Source organism: Ictidomys tridecemlineatus, chromosome 11 (genome assembly GCF_052094955.1).
Source record: "Ictidomys tridecemlineatus isolate mIctTri1 chromosome 11, mIctTri1.hap1, whole genome shotgun sequence".
Taxonomy (NCBI): Eukaryota; Metazoa; Chordata; class Mammalia; order Rodentia; family Sciuridae; genus Ictidomys; species Ictidomys tridecemlineatus.
The window spans coordinates 17,481,356-17,500,766 of NC_135487.1; the positions used below are offsets into that span (position 1 = coordinate 17,481,356).

The following is a 19,411-nucleotide window of genomic DNA, read 5'->3' on the forward strand; positions in this document are numbered from 1 at the left end:
ACATACCAACAAAGATGTTGTGTCCTCCGAAAACTGAAAAATAAATATTAAAAATTAAAAAAAAAGGGGGGCTGGGTTGTGGCTCAGTGGTAGAGTGTTCATCTAGCATGCGCAAGGCACTGGGTTCGATCCTCAGCACCACATAAATGTAAAATAAAGATATGTATCCACCTAAAACTAAAAAATAAATATTTAAAAAAAAAAAGACCCAGCACAGACAGAAGCAGGGGAGACGTGTAGGGAAGGAGCTGCAGACACCTACCTGGAGACTCTGACCCTCCATCACATCCCCACAGCCTACAAGGTGGGGTCCTGAGACAGGTGGGAAGCACACCGACTGGCTGGTCCCCATCTCAACGACAACTGATCCTATGACTGGGGCGGTGCTGAACTTGACGGCTGGAGGGTGGAACACAGAACAGCCTCTTGCTGGTTTCCTCTTGGCTTTTTGCTGCTCATGAGTCATGTGCCACTGCAGCTCCGTCCCCTCACCTCCCCATCCTCCCTGCCAGTCACTCATTAAATCATTTGCTAAGGTAGAGGGGCTGCATTTCTTTCTGGGGAGGTGAGGAGATGGTGGTGAAGAGGAGAAAGAACTTCCATCTTCAAACCTGCCAAGAGCTGGGGATGCAGCACTTGCCTGGCGTGCACAGGCCCCGGGTTCCAACCCCAGCACTGTGAAAAGAAAGAAATAAAGTGGGAACTGAAGACTTCCAAAAAGTGTTTACGCAGCACCTACTGTATGCAAGTGCAGGCGTAACTGTGGCAGAGACGGCGACACAGACCTGCCCTCCACAGGCTACCGTAGCAGTCACCCTGTGGGCACTGAGCTACGCTCCTCACATCCATGAGCTCCTTTCATTCTCTCAACAACTCTTGGAGGTGGGCAGTATTGAGATCCACTTTATGGATGAGAAAACTGAGGCTTGAGAGGTTGAATAACTTTCCCAAGTTACCTCACTCAGGAGCACACACAGGTCTGCCAGAGCCAGGCGCGGAGCTCTTAGCCACGACTGACCCTGCTCGTGGGGGACACTCAGACACACACAACACCGCTGACCTAAAATATTAATGCTAGTTTGGTTTGATGGTTGAGGCGAGTAAAGTTCTTTGTTGTTTTGCACTAGTGTGAAATGTAGATGTCACAGGTCACCTGTCCTTGAACTGCTGTAGATACTTTGCCAATGAAGCTACCATGGTGGATAGCATTAGGCAGAACCTGACACAGCAACGCTATTTTGAAATATATCTTAGAATAAGAATCACCTTGTGGTCACTCTGCTTCAGCCTGACCCTAAGCCCCAGACAAGGCTTCATTGTCGTACATAAAAAGGACATGGTTATCTGGGACAGGAACCCTGAAAACACCTGCTTCGACGTGGAATGGTGAGCACCTCACAGAATAGAGGTGGCGTGCTTTGGGTCAATCTCCTAGCAATGGCACAACTGCAAAAATTCCCCCACTCCCTCTTGCCCCTGTGTCTGGCCCAGGCTGAGTAGAAGACAGGTGTCAGTCTCCACCGGGCCCCCTCCGCAGCTTTGTCATGAATAAACCTGTGTCACTGTTGTGCCACCTCGCCCCTCTATTTCTCCATTCACAGATGGCAGAGCTGAGAAAACCACAGGGAAATGAGTCCCCGGATTAGACTATAACTGAAACCTGACCCATTCCTGGACTTTCTGATCACCCGAGTCAATACATTCCCAACAGCGCACACCAGGCCTTGAGTTTGGTCCCCAACACTGCAAAATAAACAACAAAAACTAATAAACCAACATAATTTAGATTCCTCTTGCTTGCAATCAAGAGCAGCTAAAAGCATTCCCCGTTATTAATTACTGTATTACTCTGCTTCCTGCAAGATGCTCTCAGAGGGTTCAGAGAGTTCAAGTCCAAGCACGCCTAGGCAAGAAAAGTCCTCAGAAATTGCTCCTGCCAATCCTCCCAAGATCATTTCCCCATCCCTGGCATGGTACATACATGCACTTTACTGAAGAAGCCAAGATCCTGAGAGATTAAGTGAGCTGCTCAAGGTCACAAGCAGAATCATTATTAAACACACATCTCCTGCTCTCCAACTTCCAACTGCCTGGTCCAATGGACACCCCAAATAATCCTAATATCATTCTATTTAACAATTTTCTTTTCTTTTTTTACAGAGCTAGAGTTGGAACTTGGGGCCTTACACAGGCTAAGCAAGCGCTCTATCACTAAGATAGCTATGCTCTCAGTCTCATTTTATTTGTACCATAGACTTAACTCCATTTTGCTTCTCTGAAGCAAATCTTAAAAGAATCCCACTCTGGCAGGCTGAGATGGGAGGACCACTTGATTCCACAAGTTCAAGGTGAGCCTGGGCAACATTGGAAGACACCATCTTAAAAAATATTGAAAATCAACCCAATTCTCTTTAAAAGGATGCTAAGCTCCTGATGTAATCAGTGGTTGACCAGAGCTTCTTAGCCTCAGGCCCTGACCTTTGCCCTTGTTGTTGATGGACACATAGCACGGTTGGGTCACGAGAAGCATGCCACCCACATGACAGTGAAGCAACTGCCAAGTTCTGTCATAAGAGACAGATAGCAGGGGTTCTGAGGGGACAGAGTGCTCCAGGAGCTTGGGAGCAGGGGGAAACAGGAAAGGCTGATGTTCAAGTAGGAAAAACAGTGGGCAAAGGCAGTGTGCTGAGAATGAGAAACGGGGAGTGGCTAATGATGGACAGAAGGGGAGAGGAGCAAGCTGAAGGGTAGCTAGGCTAAGGAGTGCCACTCTGCTCTGAAATTAGTTGGCAGATGTCCAAGGGCTGCTGCGCAAGAAACCACATTTGAAAGACCTGCTCTTGGGGTGTAGCTCCATTGCGGCCTAGCTTGCTTCCCCTGGACAAATCATCTGACCTCTCGTAAGCCTCATTTCCCATCCTCATAGGGACACTAGGAGATAAAGTGAAATAATGCACTGAAAACACCTGGCATTCTACCTGGTTCTTAGCAAGATTCCAGAAAATATCTGTTGATTGAAAAAACAACAGGTTTTGGAAAAGGCTGGGAGGGTAACTCAGCAGTAGAGCCCTTGGCTAGCACATGTGGGGCCCTGGTTCATCCCCAGCACTGCCCAAGAAAAAATTCTTTATTGCAGGGAGGCTAAGGCAGGAGGATCGCAAATTCCAGGCCAGATTCAGCAACATAGCAAGACAGTGTGCCAAAGTGAAAAAATAAAAAGTGCTGGGGATGTGGCTCTGTCGTAGAGTCCCCTAGATTCAATGCCCAGTATACCACCCTCCTCTCCAAAAGGACTTGGCAACTGTATGGGTTTGGAGAAATCAAGGGAGAAGAGAGAGCCAAAGACAGTCAGATTTCAGGATTCAGTGATCAGTAGCTTCTTATGGGAAGAGATTTTTCGTCTCATCCTACACAGGGAGCAGCGAGTGGGACAGGCGGCAAGATAAGTAGATTTGGAAACAGCAGCCTGGAGGGGAGCAGGTGTTTCTGATATCCCTGGCAAACTTCTGAGAAGGTCATCAATTAAATTCTGATTGGAAATAAAGAAAAAAGAAAAAAGATTATTGGCCAGAAGTGAGGCTTTCATGAAGAGATGAATCTGTATTCCCTATGCTCACACTGACTGGTGCTCAGGTAGAATGAGATGGAAAACCCCAACCTGACCAATTTTACTGAAGACAATCCACCCAGAGCATCCAGAGTCCTTTCTAAAAACACTGTGGAATTTTCCAAGGAAATCGGTGCAGGTGTCTCTGCTTCTTTTGCTCCTCTTGCCTGAACAGTTCATGGTAGGCTTTTTCTTATCCAGGAGCCTCTCCATCCATCCAGGCCCAGTGAGGTCACCATGTCCTCTGAAGATATTTCCCAAGTCTTTCCAACATTTCCTCCTCTAAATTTCTGAGCACAGTCCCCATCTCTTATCTAGAATCCAATCACAGGGCTGCTTTAGGCAGCTCTTCTAGCAGCTTTCAACAGTGACCTGCCTCCAACAGTGGTCCTTGTGGAATGTAGCTCAGGTATTCCTTGGCCTAGATCCCATTCACACAGGCAACTTCAAAAATGTATATTCTAGCCAGGCATGCTACACCTGTAATCCCAGTGATTTGGGAGGCTGAGGCAGGAGGACTGCAAGTTTGAGGCTAGGCTCAGCAATTTAGTGACTGTCTCAAAATAAAAATAAATAAATAAAAAGGGCTCAGGATATGGTTCACTGGTTAAATGCCCCTGGATTCAATCCCTGGGTCCCTCCCCAAACCATGGACAAAAAAGGATATTCTAGGGCCTCCATTCTCAGAGGTCAATATGGTTATGGTTTTTTTGAGGTGCTAGGAATAAAACCACAGCTCCATGCATGCTTGGCATGCACTCTGCCACTTAAGCTACACCCTAGCCCCCAATTAGTTTGGGGTTTTTTTTGGGGGGGGAGGAGGGAGAAGGGTTTCACTGAGTTGCTTAGGGCCTTGAATTTGTGATCCTCCTGTCTCAGCCTGGAGTCACTGGGATTACAGACATTCACTACCATGCCCGGCCCCCAGTTAAGTTTTTTAAAAGCTTCCTGGTATTTCTGATCACCTGGTCTAGATAGTGAGAGGTCTTTTTTCTGTTCAGACCTGTGTGCATGCAATGAACACTGACAGTACCCTGTATTCTAGTCCTCTGTTTTTTTGACTAAGTTTTCACCGGGTATAATCGCCAATGGCCACCCCAAAAGTAAGTTCCTACCAGTCACTAGGCTTAATGTAGTGCCCTTTTCACAGTTGGTCTCAATAATTAATTTATTCAATGAATGCTCTTTAAATTTTCCCACAGTTAAAACTTTTAGATATATTCCAGGGATAAAGACTGTGTTTTGGACTGGGGTTGTAGCTCAGTGGTAGAGCACTCACCTAGCACAGGCGACGCCCTGAGTTCGATCCTCAGCACCACATAAAAATAAAATAAAGGTATCGTGTCCAACTACAACTAAAAAATTAAAAGAAAATTTAAAAAGACTGTTTTATACTTCTTTGTAGGCCAAACCATTTATCCATGTTTTCCCAGAATAGGGACTCAGTAAGTGTTTCTTTCCTTGACTTTGACTTAAACCCTCAATTTTTTTTAAATCCCTTTATTTATTTTTATTTTTCTGTGGTGCTGAGGTCAAACCCAGCACCTCAAACATGCTAGGTGAGTGCCCTACCACTAAGCCACAACCCCAGACCCTTCAATTCTTTTTTAATCTTTTTATCTAAAAATAAAACTATATGGCATAGTAGGAAAAGAAAGGCTTTGGTAACTGAATTCCTCTGGTTCTTATTATCTACGAGTTTTGTTTTTTTGTTTTTTTTTAAACCAGGGATTAACCCAGCGGTGCTTAACTACTAAGACACATTTCTAGCTCTTTTTTATATTTTATTTAGAGGCAGAGCCTACTAAATTGCTGAGAATGGCTTTGAACTCGTGATCCTCCTGCCCCAGCCTCCTGAGCCCTTGAGATTACAAGCGTGCGCCACCATGCCTGGCAGCTGTGAGATCTTGAGCAAGTTCCTTAAACTCTAAACCTCTAAGAATTAACCACATGATAGAAATAACACTACTCATGAGGCTGTTGAAGAGGATTAAGTAATGTATTTGAAGCCCCCTGACATACAGAGAGCACTAGAGCCTGGGAAGGTAGCTACACCTATAGTTATTTTAACTAACTACATGGCCTCTCTGAGCCTAAGTTGTTTTATATGCAAAATGGGGACATTTCATAAGTGAAATTTAAATGAGTAAACTGATATTGCCTAGGGCCTGGTATATTTTAAGTACTCACAAAATGTCAGGAACAACGGTAAGTCTCTCTTTCAACATACCCAGCCAAGGTCTCTTTGATTTTTCCTGGATTATACCCTTCAGTAAAGCGGATTTCTCAGGTCTCAGTCACCCTGCCAAAGCCAGAGTTACTACACAGGCCCCAGAGGGCTCAAAGGGCATCGATGGGGCTTACGCTGCAGCTGTCCTCCTGCTGAGGCCCTGCTTCTAGGGAGCAGGGGCGGCCTCTCTGCCAGCCAGGTGACCCTTTCATCACTGGCTATTTCAGGACAGAATCCAGGATAAGCGCCTCTCGAGCAGCCTTCCTTTCAGACAAGGGCCCCTGGGATACTAAAAGTTCACTGTCTGTGTGACCTTCGGGCTCTGGAGGAAGTGAGGAAATCTCACCCTGCTTTCAAATGGAGACATCGCCTTCAAAAGGACGCGCTTGAGCAACAAGCTTGCTGGGTCTAGAAAAGCTGCCTCGATGAGGTCTCGCAAATGTCGTTGGTGGAGACCCGACGGTTTACAGATCCACTCACACCCCGGCCAGGCTGACGGCCACCTCCAGACTAGAGAGGGAGAAAGCGGCTCCCACCCAGGGAGGCCACAGAGGGAGAGGCTGGGCTGGATTTCGAGAACCACACTGGCTGACTGAAAGCTCACGGCAAAGCGAAAAAGAAATAGGGTCCCACCCACCCACCTGCCAGAAAACCACGGGGCGAAGCGCACAGAGCGCGAGGCCGCGCCGAGAGAAACGATTTCGGGGCGCGCGAGTTTGGCAGTGCGAGGATTTAGCGTGTGGGTGGGAAACCAGAGGTGTCTGAATAGGGAACGGGGGGGGGGCACGAAGACTAAAGGTCAAGGTGAGGTTCCCGGCACCGAGAGGCAAGGGAGCCCCAAACCGGGCTGGAGTACGAAAAAGTCGGCAGCCAGCTCAGTTCACCAGGAGAACTTTCTCCAACCAACTTACCCAGTCAAGGTGATCCCTCAGAAGCAACTTCAGACGTTTCACTCGACGGAAAAGAGAAACCGCCCAGGGTCCTATGGCCCTTTGGTAATTGTAGTTTCCAGGACTCGACATGGACGCTTTTCAGAGCCTTTCCCACCTCTCTGTACGGAACTACAATTCCCGGTGGGCACCGCGCCAACTCGAGCATCGCAACCGTTAAGACTACAATTCCCAGAGCCCTACGCGCCCGCGGATGGGCGAAACCGCCCCAGGCCCAAGGTGCGGTGCAATTCCTCCCCCTGGCGGTCTGAGCATAAACCGCGGCGAGGTGGTCTCGAGCGGAGGGTTACCGTTTATAGTCCCAGAGAGTAACCCTCCGCCTGAAGGTCTCTCAAATAGTTCGCGGGCGTGTCTGGAAACGGCCCTGGCTTCGCTTTACTCTCGGGGAGGTGGGGAGGAGGTTCTTTGTTTCCATAAATTTTGCTTCCTGAAGATGAGACTGATCAGGGGCACATTCCCTACAAGCCTACACCTGTTGACACCTGTAATTTCCATTGTCCTTCGCGAGAGACTCCCTAGAGACCCGACCAGGGAGGAACCTGCGAGATCAGCGGGTCCAACCCCTCCGAGCATCCCCGTTTTACTGCCCTATGCTGATTCCTAGGGACACGCTGGCGAATGAGATGCTGTCTCTAGCCTCAACCGAATCCATCTAGCAGAGGATTCAGACAAAGGAATAATGACAACACAGCGACACGCACTCTAATAATGGGAGAAACAGCGAGTGTGGGGGACTGATGTGGGGCACCTGCCCAGGCTCGGGGGAAAGCTGTGTCCCCAAGGCTCCCTAGAGGAAGGGATGGGAAAATTGAGACCTAATGCCAAGAACTTAGCTGGGAGTACCAGGAGCGCGAAGAGTGCCTAGGACAGTTTGCGTGGAAAGTTCATTGCTGGCCAGAGCACAGAGTGTGAGGGACTAAACCGGGGAGGTGCATGGGAGAGGTAGGCAGGGTCCCACCGGCAAACTTCCTTAAGAAACTCGGATCATTCATGCCGCTCAGAAACCCAACAGCTCTCCACGACCTATGAATGGGGTCCCAACTTCTTAGCTTGGCCTTCAAGGTTCTTCCTAACCGCACCCTGTTGGCATTGCTCTTTGCTACTCCCAGACAGGAAGCCTCTCCCCACTACAACTGCCCTGTGCGCGATCACTGTCTCCCCTCCAAATTCTCGGGATGCATAGACTGTCCCCCTCCACCAGGTACCCTGGTGCCAACAAGTACTCTGCCCTGCCTGGTGGACCCTCTAATCCTGTTCTGCCTTTGAAGTTCCTCCAAGTTCCCCCTCTCCATGAAGCTTCCCTGTCCCAGAGGATCTCTGCTGGGACATTTGCATGCACCTTTTGTTTGGAGGCTTTATCCTCACTACCTGCGACGACATCTATCAGGTTGGAGGTCTTAACTCTCCAATGGATTGTGAGCTCCTTGAGATCAGGAGTCCTCTATATGCTCTATCCGTGTCCCCACAAAATTCACCAGTGTCTAGTTTCCGCTCTAGGTTTCTTTAGGCTTCTCTCTCCTGGAACACTCTCACCACCACCATCTTTCTGGGAGTCAAGATAAAGTCATCAGGAGGGCGATGACATACTGCACTATGGTGACTAAGCCCGGATTTGATTAAAGCTGTAGTTGGTGGCACTGGCCACCATACATAAAAAGCTTAGTGTTAATCAGAACAGGACTACCTTTGGCTAACTGATAGAGGCTGTGTAGCTGGCCCAGAACACTCATGACAAATCAGAGTCCCTTGTCATGAGCGGGACAGCTGGAGGTCATTTCTTTCAGTCTTCTATTCCTGGAGGCTGGGGCAGGAGGATCACAAATTCCAAGCCAGGCTCAGTAAATTAGCAATCTACTTAGCAATGTAGTGAGACTTTGTCTCAAGGCATATTGGGGCCATTTGCTGGCCTGCTGAATTAAAAATTTCCTGGGATGCCCCAGTCTGTTTTATCTCGTTTGTCGTTTTTAGGAAGATCTTCCTTGGTCCCAATCAAACTCTTTCCTGTTGCAAAATAAAATGATTACATTCAATTTTCTTTTCCTTTCTGGAATGAAGAAAATGCTTTTAAGTGTTCAGCAAATCATCCATTTTCCAGCCTATTCGTCACAGATCTCAGACTCTGGTAGCCCAAGACTCCCCTTCAAGTCAGCCACCATCCCAACTCAGACCTTTACCTTTTTAAATTGGTATTTGGGTACCAGCTTTAGATTTCCTGTCTTTCCCCTACCTGCTGAAGTTGGTGGACAACACTTGTTTAATCAAATTACAACAAATAAACATCTAATTACATTTCTTTCTTTTTTTGTACTGGGAATTGAATCCAGGGCCACTTTACCGCTGAGCTACATCCCCAGCCCTTTTGATTTATTTACTTACTTTATTTTGAAAAAAGGTCTTGCTAAATTGCTGAGACCAGCCTCAAACTTGCAACCCTCCAGCCTCAGCCTCCCCATTTGCTGGGATTACAGGTGTGCACCAGCATATCTGTCCTAAAGCACACCAATCTGAAGTGTACAGCTCAATATTTTCCCCAAAACATTCTGTTGAAACTACCACCTACTTCAAAACAGAATATTTCCAGTATCCTAAAAGGTAGCCTTCTCAGTTTAAAACTAACCACTCCCTGGAGGGAACTGCTATGTTTTCCTTTCTCCCATTTTCAACCAGTTTTGGGGAGCAACATTTTGTAACTTTGGGCAGAGATATTTTGTCTTCAATGGTCCATTAAAGAATGATACCTGCATCTATGCCATTCAATCAAAGACCATCAGGAACATACCTATATCTAAACTACTGCGTCCCTTCTCATTTCACTGAGAGAGAATGCATGTGCTGGGGGAAACACAGGACATTTCAGTAAGAGGATGTTGGAAAGGACTTCTTACAGAATTGGAGCTTTCGTTAGGTAATTTTGGAAAGGTTTTAAGGAAGCGGGGCTTTGCTTTGGTTGGATGCTGTCAGGAAGCAAAGGGAAGGGCTGGGGTTTTTGGCTCAGTGGTGGAACACTTACCTAGCATGCTTAGAGCACTGGGTGTGATTCTCAGCACCACATATAAATAAATATGAGGTCCATCAACAACTAAAAAAAAATTTTTTTAAATGAAGAAAGGGGAGTTTTATGATTGAAGAGCTTAAAGGACATCTAACTAAGTGCATTGCATGCCTGGAATCCTAGTGATTTGGGAGACTAGGACAGGAGGATCACAAATTCCAAGCCAGGCTCAGCAATTTAGCAATCTGCTTAGCAATGTAGTGAGATTTTGTCTCAAAATAAAAAATGAAAAGGGATGGCGGATCCTTTTTTTTTTTTTTCTGGTTTAAGCAATATTCATGTTTTGTCCATGCTAGACATGGTAAGAGAGTATCCTGTTTGTGTCATGACCCATCACAGTCACTGAGTGGTCTTATCTGCCACTGATTCTCTGTGAAATTTGGGTTCAACAGGGGAACACTGAAGCCAGCTGGGTGCCAGGATCACAGGCTGCTTTTCTCTTTCTTACCTGTCAACCTGTGTTGGTGCCTCCTCCTCTGGGCTGGTGGCCAGGTGAATATCAGTGATTTGTCCTGTGTCCTTGGAGACCTCATGGTGAGTGGGGAAGGTAGACAACTAAGGGTCAGATCTGGAGGCAAGAGATTGAGACTTTTCCCTAGTGCTGGGGTGGAACCCAGGGCCTTTGCCTACAGAGCGCATGCTCCTCCACTGAGCTGCACCCCAGCCCCAGACTGTTGAATGTGCAGCTGCGCCACCTACTGGCCTTGAGACCTGGGGCAAGGACTACCATCTAAGCCTCCATTTCTTCCACTGGGATAACAGTAGTGTTCCTGTGGTGGATTTATGAAATGGACTAAAACCCATGGATCCCTGGTTTCTTGGGTTTTATGGAAGACAAAAGTGGATCTAGGTTTTGTGGGGCTGAAGCTTATACAATTTTGAGAGCATGCTCTTTAAGAAAAATAATTTTAAACCGGGCCCCGTAGTGCACACCTGTAATTCCAGCTATTTGGAAGGCTGAGGCAGGAGAACTGCAAGTTTGAAGCCAGCCTAGGCCACTTAGTGAGACCCTGCCTCGAAAAAAAAAATAAGGGGGCTGGGGATGTGGCTCAAGCGGTAGCGCGCTCGCCTAGCATGCGTGCGGCCCGGGTTCGATCCTCAGCAGCACCACATACCAACAAAGATGTTGTGTCCGCCAAGAACTAAGAAAAAATAAATAAATGTTAAAATTCTCTCTCTCTCTCTCTGTCCCCCTCTCTCTCTCACTCTCTCTTTAAAAATAAATAAATAAATAAATAAAATAAAAAAAATAAAAAAATAAAAAAGGGCTGAAAATGCAGCTCATGGGAATGTAGTGTACCTGTGTTCAATCCCAAGTTTTTTTGTTTGTTTGTTTGTTTTTTGTTGTTGTTGTTATTGTTTGATAACAGGGATTGAACCCATGGGTGCTTAACCATGGAGCCACATCCCCAGCCCTTTTGATATTTTATTTGGAGATAGGGTCTCACTAAGTTGCTGAGGCTGGCTTTGAACTTGTGATCCTCCTGCCTCAGCCTCCCAAGTCACTGGGATTACCGGTGTACCCAACTTGAATCCCCATTTTAATCACTTATTTTCACTAAATTTTCAAATCACATGAGCCTCATCACTGATGGTGAAAAAGGGCAAAATTATACAATAGCTTTATTCTTTTTAAATTCTACCTTCAAACAAGTGTTCCCCAAACACCCATGTCCTAAACTGAAGCCGCTCAGTGCTCTTACAGCTTCTTGCACTGCAGCCTAGTGGGCAGTCCACCAGGATGCAGGAACTGACCTGAGTCACTCTGACTAGAGCCGTACCTACTATTTTCAGCACCGGGACCCAGCTAGCGTCCAGATGATCCTCTTGAACTTGTTATTAATAGAGTATGTGCTTAGTACAAGGTCAAGAACAGTAACTGTCTTTCTTTATTGTTTCTGCAATAATTCTTCCATTCAAAAAAGATTTATGGAGCACCTCGTATGCCCCAGGCACTGGGCCCAGGGCTGGGTGTAAAGTAATGGATAGGAGAGATGGATTCCCTGTCCTCAGGCTGCTTTCATTCTAGTGAGAAAAGACAGATGAAATAAACAGCATCTAACCAAGACAGTTGCATGCTGTCATGCATTCTCTGTAGAAAACAGGACGTCCTGGTGGAGAACAAAGGGAGCAAGCCGCTCTCCACAGGATGTCAGGGAGGGAGTTTCTGAGAAGTTGGTGGTTGAGCTGAGCCCAGAGTTATCTACCATGTATTAATGATTCACTATGTGTCACACATCTCATTAGGTCCTTTCAAGTATGTTTCCTCACTGAATCCTCCTGTGAAGTGTGTCTTCCCATTTTAAGATGAAAAAAAAAATTCTTCCTGTGTTCAAAGAGGTAACAGAAGGTGCTGTTGACAGCTGCCCCACCCTCGTTCCTTCTCTGAGTTCCCCGGTGGTTGCCTCTAGCGAGCTGAGCTGCCAACTCACCGTCCTGCTTCATTCAGCTTAGGCATCTGGGGACCAGGCAAAAGGGAGAGGTGTCCCGTACCCCAAGGGCCACCTTCAACCATCAAGGGAGTTGGTACCCAGCCCATCCTCCCCAGCTCAGATAGCGTGGTTCCGAGGCAGGGCTCACCCCTCTCCCGGGCTCCCGGGCTGGGACTCATCCTGGAGGACAACTGCACACTGATGTGCCCCGTTACCGTGACTTTCTTAGCCTTCACTTCTGCTTCTTAAAATCACTTCCCAAATTTAGTCCCAGCACCCAAGTGTCAGGGCCTGCTTGAGCGGGAACTCCTTAAGACAGAGCTTAAGGGACTTGCCCAAGTGGCAGAACTGGAATTCGAGTCCAGGTCCATATGAATCACATGGCCCCCAGCCGTGACTGCCATGCCACATGCCAGCAGGACTGCAGGCGGAGCCCCCTCCCTTGAGCCTGGCTCAAGGCCTTTCCCATCCTCATCCCAGATGATCATTTTTGGTCTCTTCCTTGTCTTGACCAGCATTCGTTCCAGGCACAGCAAACTGCTTGGGACATAATATTCTCCAATTTTGCCCTGTCACCCATCCAAACCTTTGCAAGTGCTTTCTCTGCAGAAATATGTTGAAACTACGTGACCCACTCAATATCCACCTTCACCCCGTCCCCACCACCCTCCACGGTGGATACCAGTGTCCAGTGTTGGGAAGGAACAGACTTGTGCCAAGTGCTTGGCACTCCTGACTTTATTCAATTGGCACAAAAATTCTGAAAGGCCAGTAGCACCGACCCCAGTTTACTGGCAGCAAACCAAGGTACATAGAAGCCAGGTAGCAAGGTCTTCTAGTCAATGACTGGCAAAACCAGGATTGGATGATCCCAGCAGCTCCTGGAGGATGAGGTGGGATCACAGGTTCGAAGCCAGCCTCAGCAATTTAGTGAGGCCCTAAGCAACTTAGTGAGACCCTAACTCAAAATAAAAGCTGGGTACAGTGGCACACACCTGTAATCCCAGGGGCTCATGAAATTGAGGCAGGAGGATCACAGGTTTGAAGCCAGCCTCAGCAACTTAATGAGGCTATAAGCAACCTAGTGAGACCCTAACTCAAAATAAAAAAATAAATAAAGCTGGGTATGGTGGTGCACACCTGTAATCCCAGGGGCTCATGAAGCTGAGGCAGGAGGATTGAGGTTCGAAGCCAGCCTCAGCAACTTAGGCTGTAGGCAACCTAGTGAGACCCTGTATCAAAATAAAAAATAAAAAGGACTGGGGCTGGGGGCTGGGGTTGTGACTCAGTGGCAGAACGCTTGCTTAGCACGTGTGAGGCACTGGGTTCGATCCTCAGCACCACATGAACAAACAAACAAATAAATAAAGGTATTGTGTCCAACTACAACTAAAAAAATACTTTAAAAATGGGGGGGGGACTGGGGATGTGGCTCAATGAGTTCAATCCCTGATATCAAAAATTAATTAACTAATTTAAAAATTAATTAATTAAAAATAAAAAGGGCTGGACTGGAGATGTGGCTCAGCAGTTAAGCACTTCTGGGCTCAATTCCTAGTTTAAGAAAAAAAAAAATCAATGAACATAAAAACAAGTAGGTGTGCTGTTGCACCCCTGTACCCATCTACTTGGGAGGCTGAGGGCAACTTAGCAAGACTGTCTCCAAATAAAAAATAAAAAAGGCTAAGGATATGGGGGGGGTGGTTAAGGGAGGATAGGATGTAGCTCATTAGCAGAGCATCACTAATACTGCAACACAAAATAACCCCCCCGATCTACCTGTTCTGCCATCATACCTTGATGCTTAGCTGAAAGGGAAGGAATAGGAACTGGGGTCTCATAGGTTGCTCTCAAAATCGTCCTCTGTCAGGCCTGACTCAAGAGCTGGGAGAACATCCCCCAAGGTAATTGTCAGATCCCTAGCTTGGAGGGGTAGGGACAATGGAATCTGCAAAGAAAGGGATTGGACAAGCTGGTGCCTGTAATTCCAGCTACTCGGGAGGCTGAGACAGGAGGAATGGAAGTTCAAGGCCAGCCTCAGCAACTTAGGGAGGCCCTGTTTCAAAATATAAAGGGCTGGAGATGTAGCTCAGAAGCAGGAGAAGCGCGGTGAGCAGAGGGAAGCTGGTGAGGGCCTTACCCTTTCTGCTTTCTGGCTCCTTCCAGGCCTTAGGGAGTTTACTTGGCCTTGTCAACATCCTGCTTCCCAGAATCTCTTATCAAAAATGATTCGTGGAGGCTGGGCCAATTCTGAGGTGCCAGGGGCCAAGGTAGGCCTGAATTCCCGCTCTCAGCCTTCTTTCTGGCTCTTGACCTTGTTATCATCAAGCCCATCAGAGGCCTGCAGAACAGGAGCCAGCCTGCTGGGTACCTCCCTGGCAAAGGTAGGTACCTTTGGAGAAATGGGGCAGGAGCTGGAGTGGGGTGGGGGTGGGGGTGGGGGTGGGTGGGGATGGAATCCTCTGCTCCTGTCAGTCTGTGCTTAAAATCCTTCTGGAAGCCGGGCAGGCGTGGTGGCCCATGCCTGTAATCCCAGCAGCTCAGGAGGCTGAGGCTGGAGGATGGCAAGTTCAAAGACAGACTCAGCAAAGTGAGGCGCTAAGCAACTCAGCGAGACCCTGTCTCTAAATAAAATACAAAATAGGGCTGGGAATGTGGCTCCATGGTCGAGTGCCCCTGAGTTCAATCCCGGTACCAAAAATAAATAAATAATTAATTAAAAATCCCCCGGGAGCTGCTCACAGTCCCCAAATCTAAACTCAGAGCCTTCCAATATCTAGATCCACTTCCTCCTGCCAACCAGATTCATGGCTCCTGCACGTCCAGTGTGACTGCTCGCCCCCAGACAAGTGGGCAGCCAGCCATGCTCTGCATTTATTTGCACCTTCTCCTCTGCTTCCTGCCCAGTCTCGAGAATCCAGCGGAGATGTCACTTTTCCAGCTGAACCCCCCCCCCCACTGCATGCTCTTCTTGCTCCCCTAACACTCCCTGCGTCCCCAGGACAACACACACCATGCAGCGAAGCCACCTGGAGCAGGTCTGCCTCTCCGTGTGACCAGGGGCCCCCTAGGGCCAGGAGGCCTTCCCCCTCACCCCCGCAGGCTTGGCGTGGTGCCTGGCAGGGTGGGCGTTGGTTACAAGAGCGAGTGGACGAGGAAGAGTTTGGGTCATGAATGCCATCGGGGTCTCCATAAGTCAGGTAAATTGGTGTAAGATGAAAGGAATGGGGGACTGTGGCCAATGGGACAGTAAGTGACTTGCTAAAGGAATTCAAATTCTATATTAAAGAAAATTGGGGGGTGAAATCTGATCTTTGATAACAGTGCTAGCTCCTATTTATTGTGAATATTCGCCCTGCTGGGACATGGGGTGCTGGGTTTGAGTTCCCGCTCTCTTGCCCGTCAGCTGTGAGACTTTCGTCATGTTAGTTAACCTCTCTGGGCTTCAGTTTCCTCACTTACAAAGTGGAAATAGTAATCCTAGTACCTTAGAGGGTCGTTGTGACAATTCAGAGTGACTGGAGTGACTGACTGCACGGAGGGTCTAGTACATGGAAAACCCCAGGAAGTGCCGTCTCTTCTGCTCCTCCATGATGACTGGCAAACTCCCAGGGACAGTGAGGTGCAGGAGCCCTGGGCTTCCATGAGGTTTTGCAGAAAATCCAACCACATGGTTAGTCCAGAGTTCAAGCCAAGAAGGGAAGGGAGCCTGTGTTCTCCCGTGAGCCTCTGGCTGCCGCACAGAGAAGTGGAGAGACAAGAGGAAGGCAGAGACCAGAGGCCAATGCTGTGATCTAGGTGCCAGATAATGGCAGCTGTGCCTGTCGTGGGGGCGGGGGAGTGGGGCGAGGCTGGTCTCGGGGTTGGTCTGGAGGGGTGTTGACAGGACATGATGAACGCCCCGTGGGGATGCCATTGGGATCACAAGTGACAACTGGAGGCCACCCTGTTCTTGTGCCTGGGATCTCCACCTCCGTTCCCTCCCCGGCCTGGACAGCGCCACCTCACTCTTCTGATGTTGACGGCTTAGTGGGACTTCTAGAAAAGGATACCTCCAGGACTGGAGAGGGTGCCCAACACATGGCCGGCACGGAGCAGGGACTCCACAAATCAACTCTTCCTCTTCCATCAGGGAAGCAGAAAGCCCAGCGGATGTGATGCCAGACAGGCCACGTTTGAGTCCGGGCTCTACCACCCACTAGCTGGGCCACCCTAGGGAAGAGATGTCACCTTTCTCTGTCTCCTTACCCTGATCTGGAAGCAGAGATAAGGGCGCCCAGCCCTTCCAGTGTCCTGAGAAGTAAGCGAGGCAGAGTCTGCCAGGAGAGTGTCAGTCTGAGATCCTCTCGCTCTTCTTGAAGCCCACCTCTGGGCCTGCATCCCCAGGCCTGATCTGGGCCCCAGCTCCCACCCCTCCACGCCAACAGAGGGCTGCGTTCACTCTGCCAAGCAGCCTCCCAGGGGAGGGAGGCGGAGAAACAAATCCTTCTTCCACTGCGGGACTGTTCATTACCTGGGCACTGCAGCCTCCTTGCTGGGTAAACCCCTCAGCTCTGTTGGTTAACTCCTTGGTGGCTAGGGCTGGCTGCCCCCCCCCCCAGGGTCTAGGAACTAACTGGAGGGAGGCTACACAGGGCTTCCTGAGCCTTCAGAGAGGGCCAAAGTCAGGTGAAGACTTCTGGAAGAAAAAAACACAATGGCCACACACAGTGGCCAGCAATTCAGGAAGCTGAGGCAGGAGGATGGCAAATTCGAGGCCAAACTTGCAATTGAGCAAGACCTCATCTCAGAATAAAAAAATAAATAAAAAGGGCTGGTGGTAGTTCAGTGGGAAAGCACCCCTAAATTCCACCCCCAGTCTCAAAAAAACACAAACAACAGGGACGGAGATGAAGCTCACCCCTCTACTCCTGGCACTCTGGGCTAAGCCACTGTCTTGGCACAAGGGCATGGCCCAGGAGGGCTCCCCATTCCTGTCCTGTCCCTGCAGCTGATTTCTTCTCCTATGACCCCTCCAGGGTGCTGGAAAATCAAGGTCAGGCAATGTCTTTTGTGCACAGCTACTCTCCTGCCTCAGAACCCACACTCCAGCTGACCCTCCCCCTAGAAATACCCTCCACCCCTCCCTCACCTCTTCAGGATTTTACCCCAAAGCCAGCTTCTCAGTGCAATGGGCTCCCACCTACCCCTTCTCCTGGAGCTACCACCAAACACTTGGTGCCTCAGGCAGGAAGCAACTCCACACCCAGGCAGCCCACAGGCTCAGGGTGGAACAACCCCTGGTGAAACCAACACTGTTGCGCTAAGGTCCAGAATCCCCTTCCAGAACACTTCCTTGCCCTCGAATCCACAAAAAGACCTGCTTCAGCCTGTCCTGCCTCCTCCAGGAAGGCTCCTAGGATTTTTCCCAGCTTCTCTGGCAGGATCTCCTCCACCTCCTCACTGCTCTCTTCTCCTTCCTGCCTGGCCCCTTTCCCCTCTCCTAAGTGTGTTGGCTCCTGCCCCCCAGATCAGAGCCCAGCTACAGGAGGGTACCCTACAGATGCCCAGGAGCCCTTGACAGATCCCAGGATCTATTTTTTTTTATATGAGATCAGCTCAGTTCTCTGTGCTAGGAGGCCCCACCTTCCTCCCCCCCATCCACGCCTGGCAAGCCTGTGAATCACAGCCCAGGCACGCTCGGGCCGGCCTGAGCACCACCCCTGCGGGGGTGAAGGCAGGAGAGGGCTTGTGCGTGCTCCAACGTGGGCATGGACATGAGCCAGACAGCGAGGCCAGGCTGGGGTGGGCTGCAGGAGCAGGATAGCGTCTCCCCCATGCCCCCAGCCAGTGGCCTTGGCCTCCTGGCCACTCTTGCTTCCCACTTGTCCGCCAAGCCCTCCTGGGGCATGTGTCTATTAGTGCTGGCAGCAGACCTGACCGCCAGTCTCAAAACTGAACTCTTGGTCTTCCCAGAAACTTCCCCCCCACCTGGTAATCTTCCCCGGCTCAGTGTGTGACAGTCTCACTCTCAGATTTGGCTCAGGTCAAATCTCACCTGATCCTTCAGCCAGCCTGCCCTTTGCCCTGGACACAACGTTCTTGAATCCAGTGACCTCTCACCTCTACTCCTGCCACTCTGGGCCAAGCCACTGTCCTGGCACGAGGGCCTGGCCCAGGAGGGCTCCCCGCTCCTGCCCTGCCCCTGCAGCTGATCTCTTCTCCTACGACCCCTCCAGGGTGCTGGAAAAGCAAGGTCAGGCCATGTCTTCTGCACACAGCCACTCTCCTGCCTCAGAACCCACACTCCAGCTGACCCTCCCCCTAGAAATACCCTCCACTCCTCCCTCACCTCTTCAGCATTTTACCCCAAAGCCAGCTTCTCAGTGCAGTGGGCTCCCACCCTCACCCCTAATTTGCAACCCTCCCCCTCTCCCAGAGCTACCGCCAAACAGCCAAACAGCCAGGAGACAGACCTCCTGTTCCTCTGTCCCGGCCTCCTTCCCCACCTTGGAATTGAAGCTCCTTGCGGGCAGGGTTTCCCCAGCTTGCTCACAGCCCCAGGACCTGCCTGGCCTGGCCACACCTCTACAGGGGCTCATAGAGTAGCATTTGAAGGAGTGACTTGATTGACAGACCAAGCATCAAAGCCTGTCCCTGCTCTAGGCCGGCCCGTTTCCTGCCGGTTCTTACAAAGCCACGGTGATTTTTCTAAAAAATACACGGCTGGGGCCGAGTCTGAGCGCATTGTAGAGCTGAGCATGCCCTGGGTTGCATCCCAGCACCACAAACCAACACAAAGCAAAATCCAAGACGCCATAGTGCTGTCCTGCGGGTCCTAGGGTAAGTCTGGTTTCCCAGAAGCCTTTGCCAGCCGCCCTCTATGCCCGCCTGTCTCCTCTGCTCATTCTGATTGCTGGGTACTGCTCCCTCCTGGTCGGTGAGCTCAGGAGGGTGAGGGATGTCTGTCTCGGTAGGATGGTGTGATGGTTAAAAGGATGGATGGCCCTGGCTACGCCATGGGAATGTAGGCAAGTGATCTAAGTTCCCTGGATCTTGGTTTCCTCATCTGTAAAATGGGGATGATACAGTATCCCCTTCGTAGGGTCAAGGGGAGGATTGAATGAGCGCCATGCGGGCGCCTCCAGTGTGCTTGGCGCA

General features: G+C 49.5%; 1 protein-coding gene across 7 annotated transcripts in view; it reads right to left on the reverse strand.

The window, feature by feature from the left end:
- Pafah2 (platelet activating factor acetylhydrolase 2) overlaps positions 1-19,411 on the reverse strand; it is a 47,743-nt gene that overhangs the window by 27,191 nt on the left and 1,141 nt on the right. For 2 of the 7 annotated variants that reach the window (XM_078025638.1, XM_078025639.1), the window contains one exon: positions 263-399. In XM_078025638.1, the coding sequence (XP_077881764.1) occupies positions 263-352 (90 nt within the window). In that variant the 5' untranslated portion in view covers positions 353-399. Of the gene's footprint in view, positions 1-262; positions 400-640; positions 664-6,183; positions 6,348-6,748; positions 6,909-19,411 lie in introns of those variants that run through there. The other 5 variants (XM_005317628.5, XM_078025640.1, XM_078025641.1 and 2 more) reach the window with 5 other exon arrangements.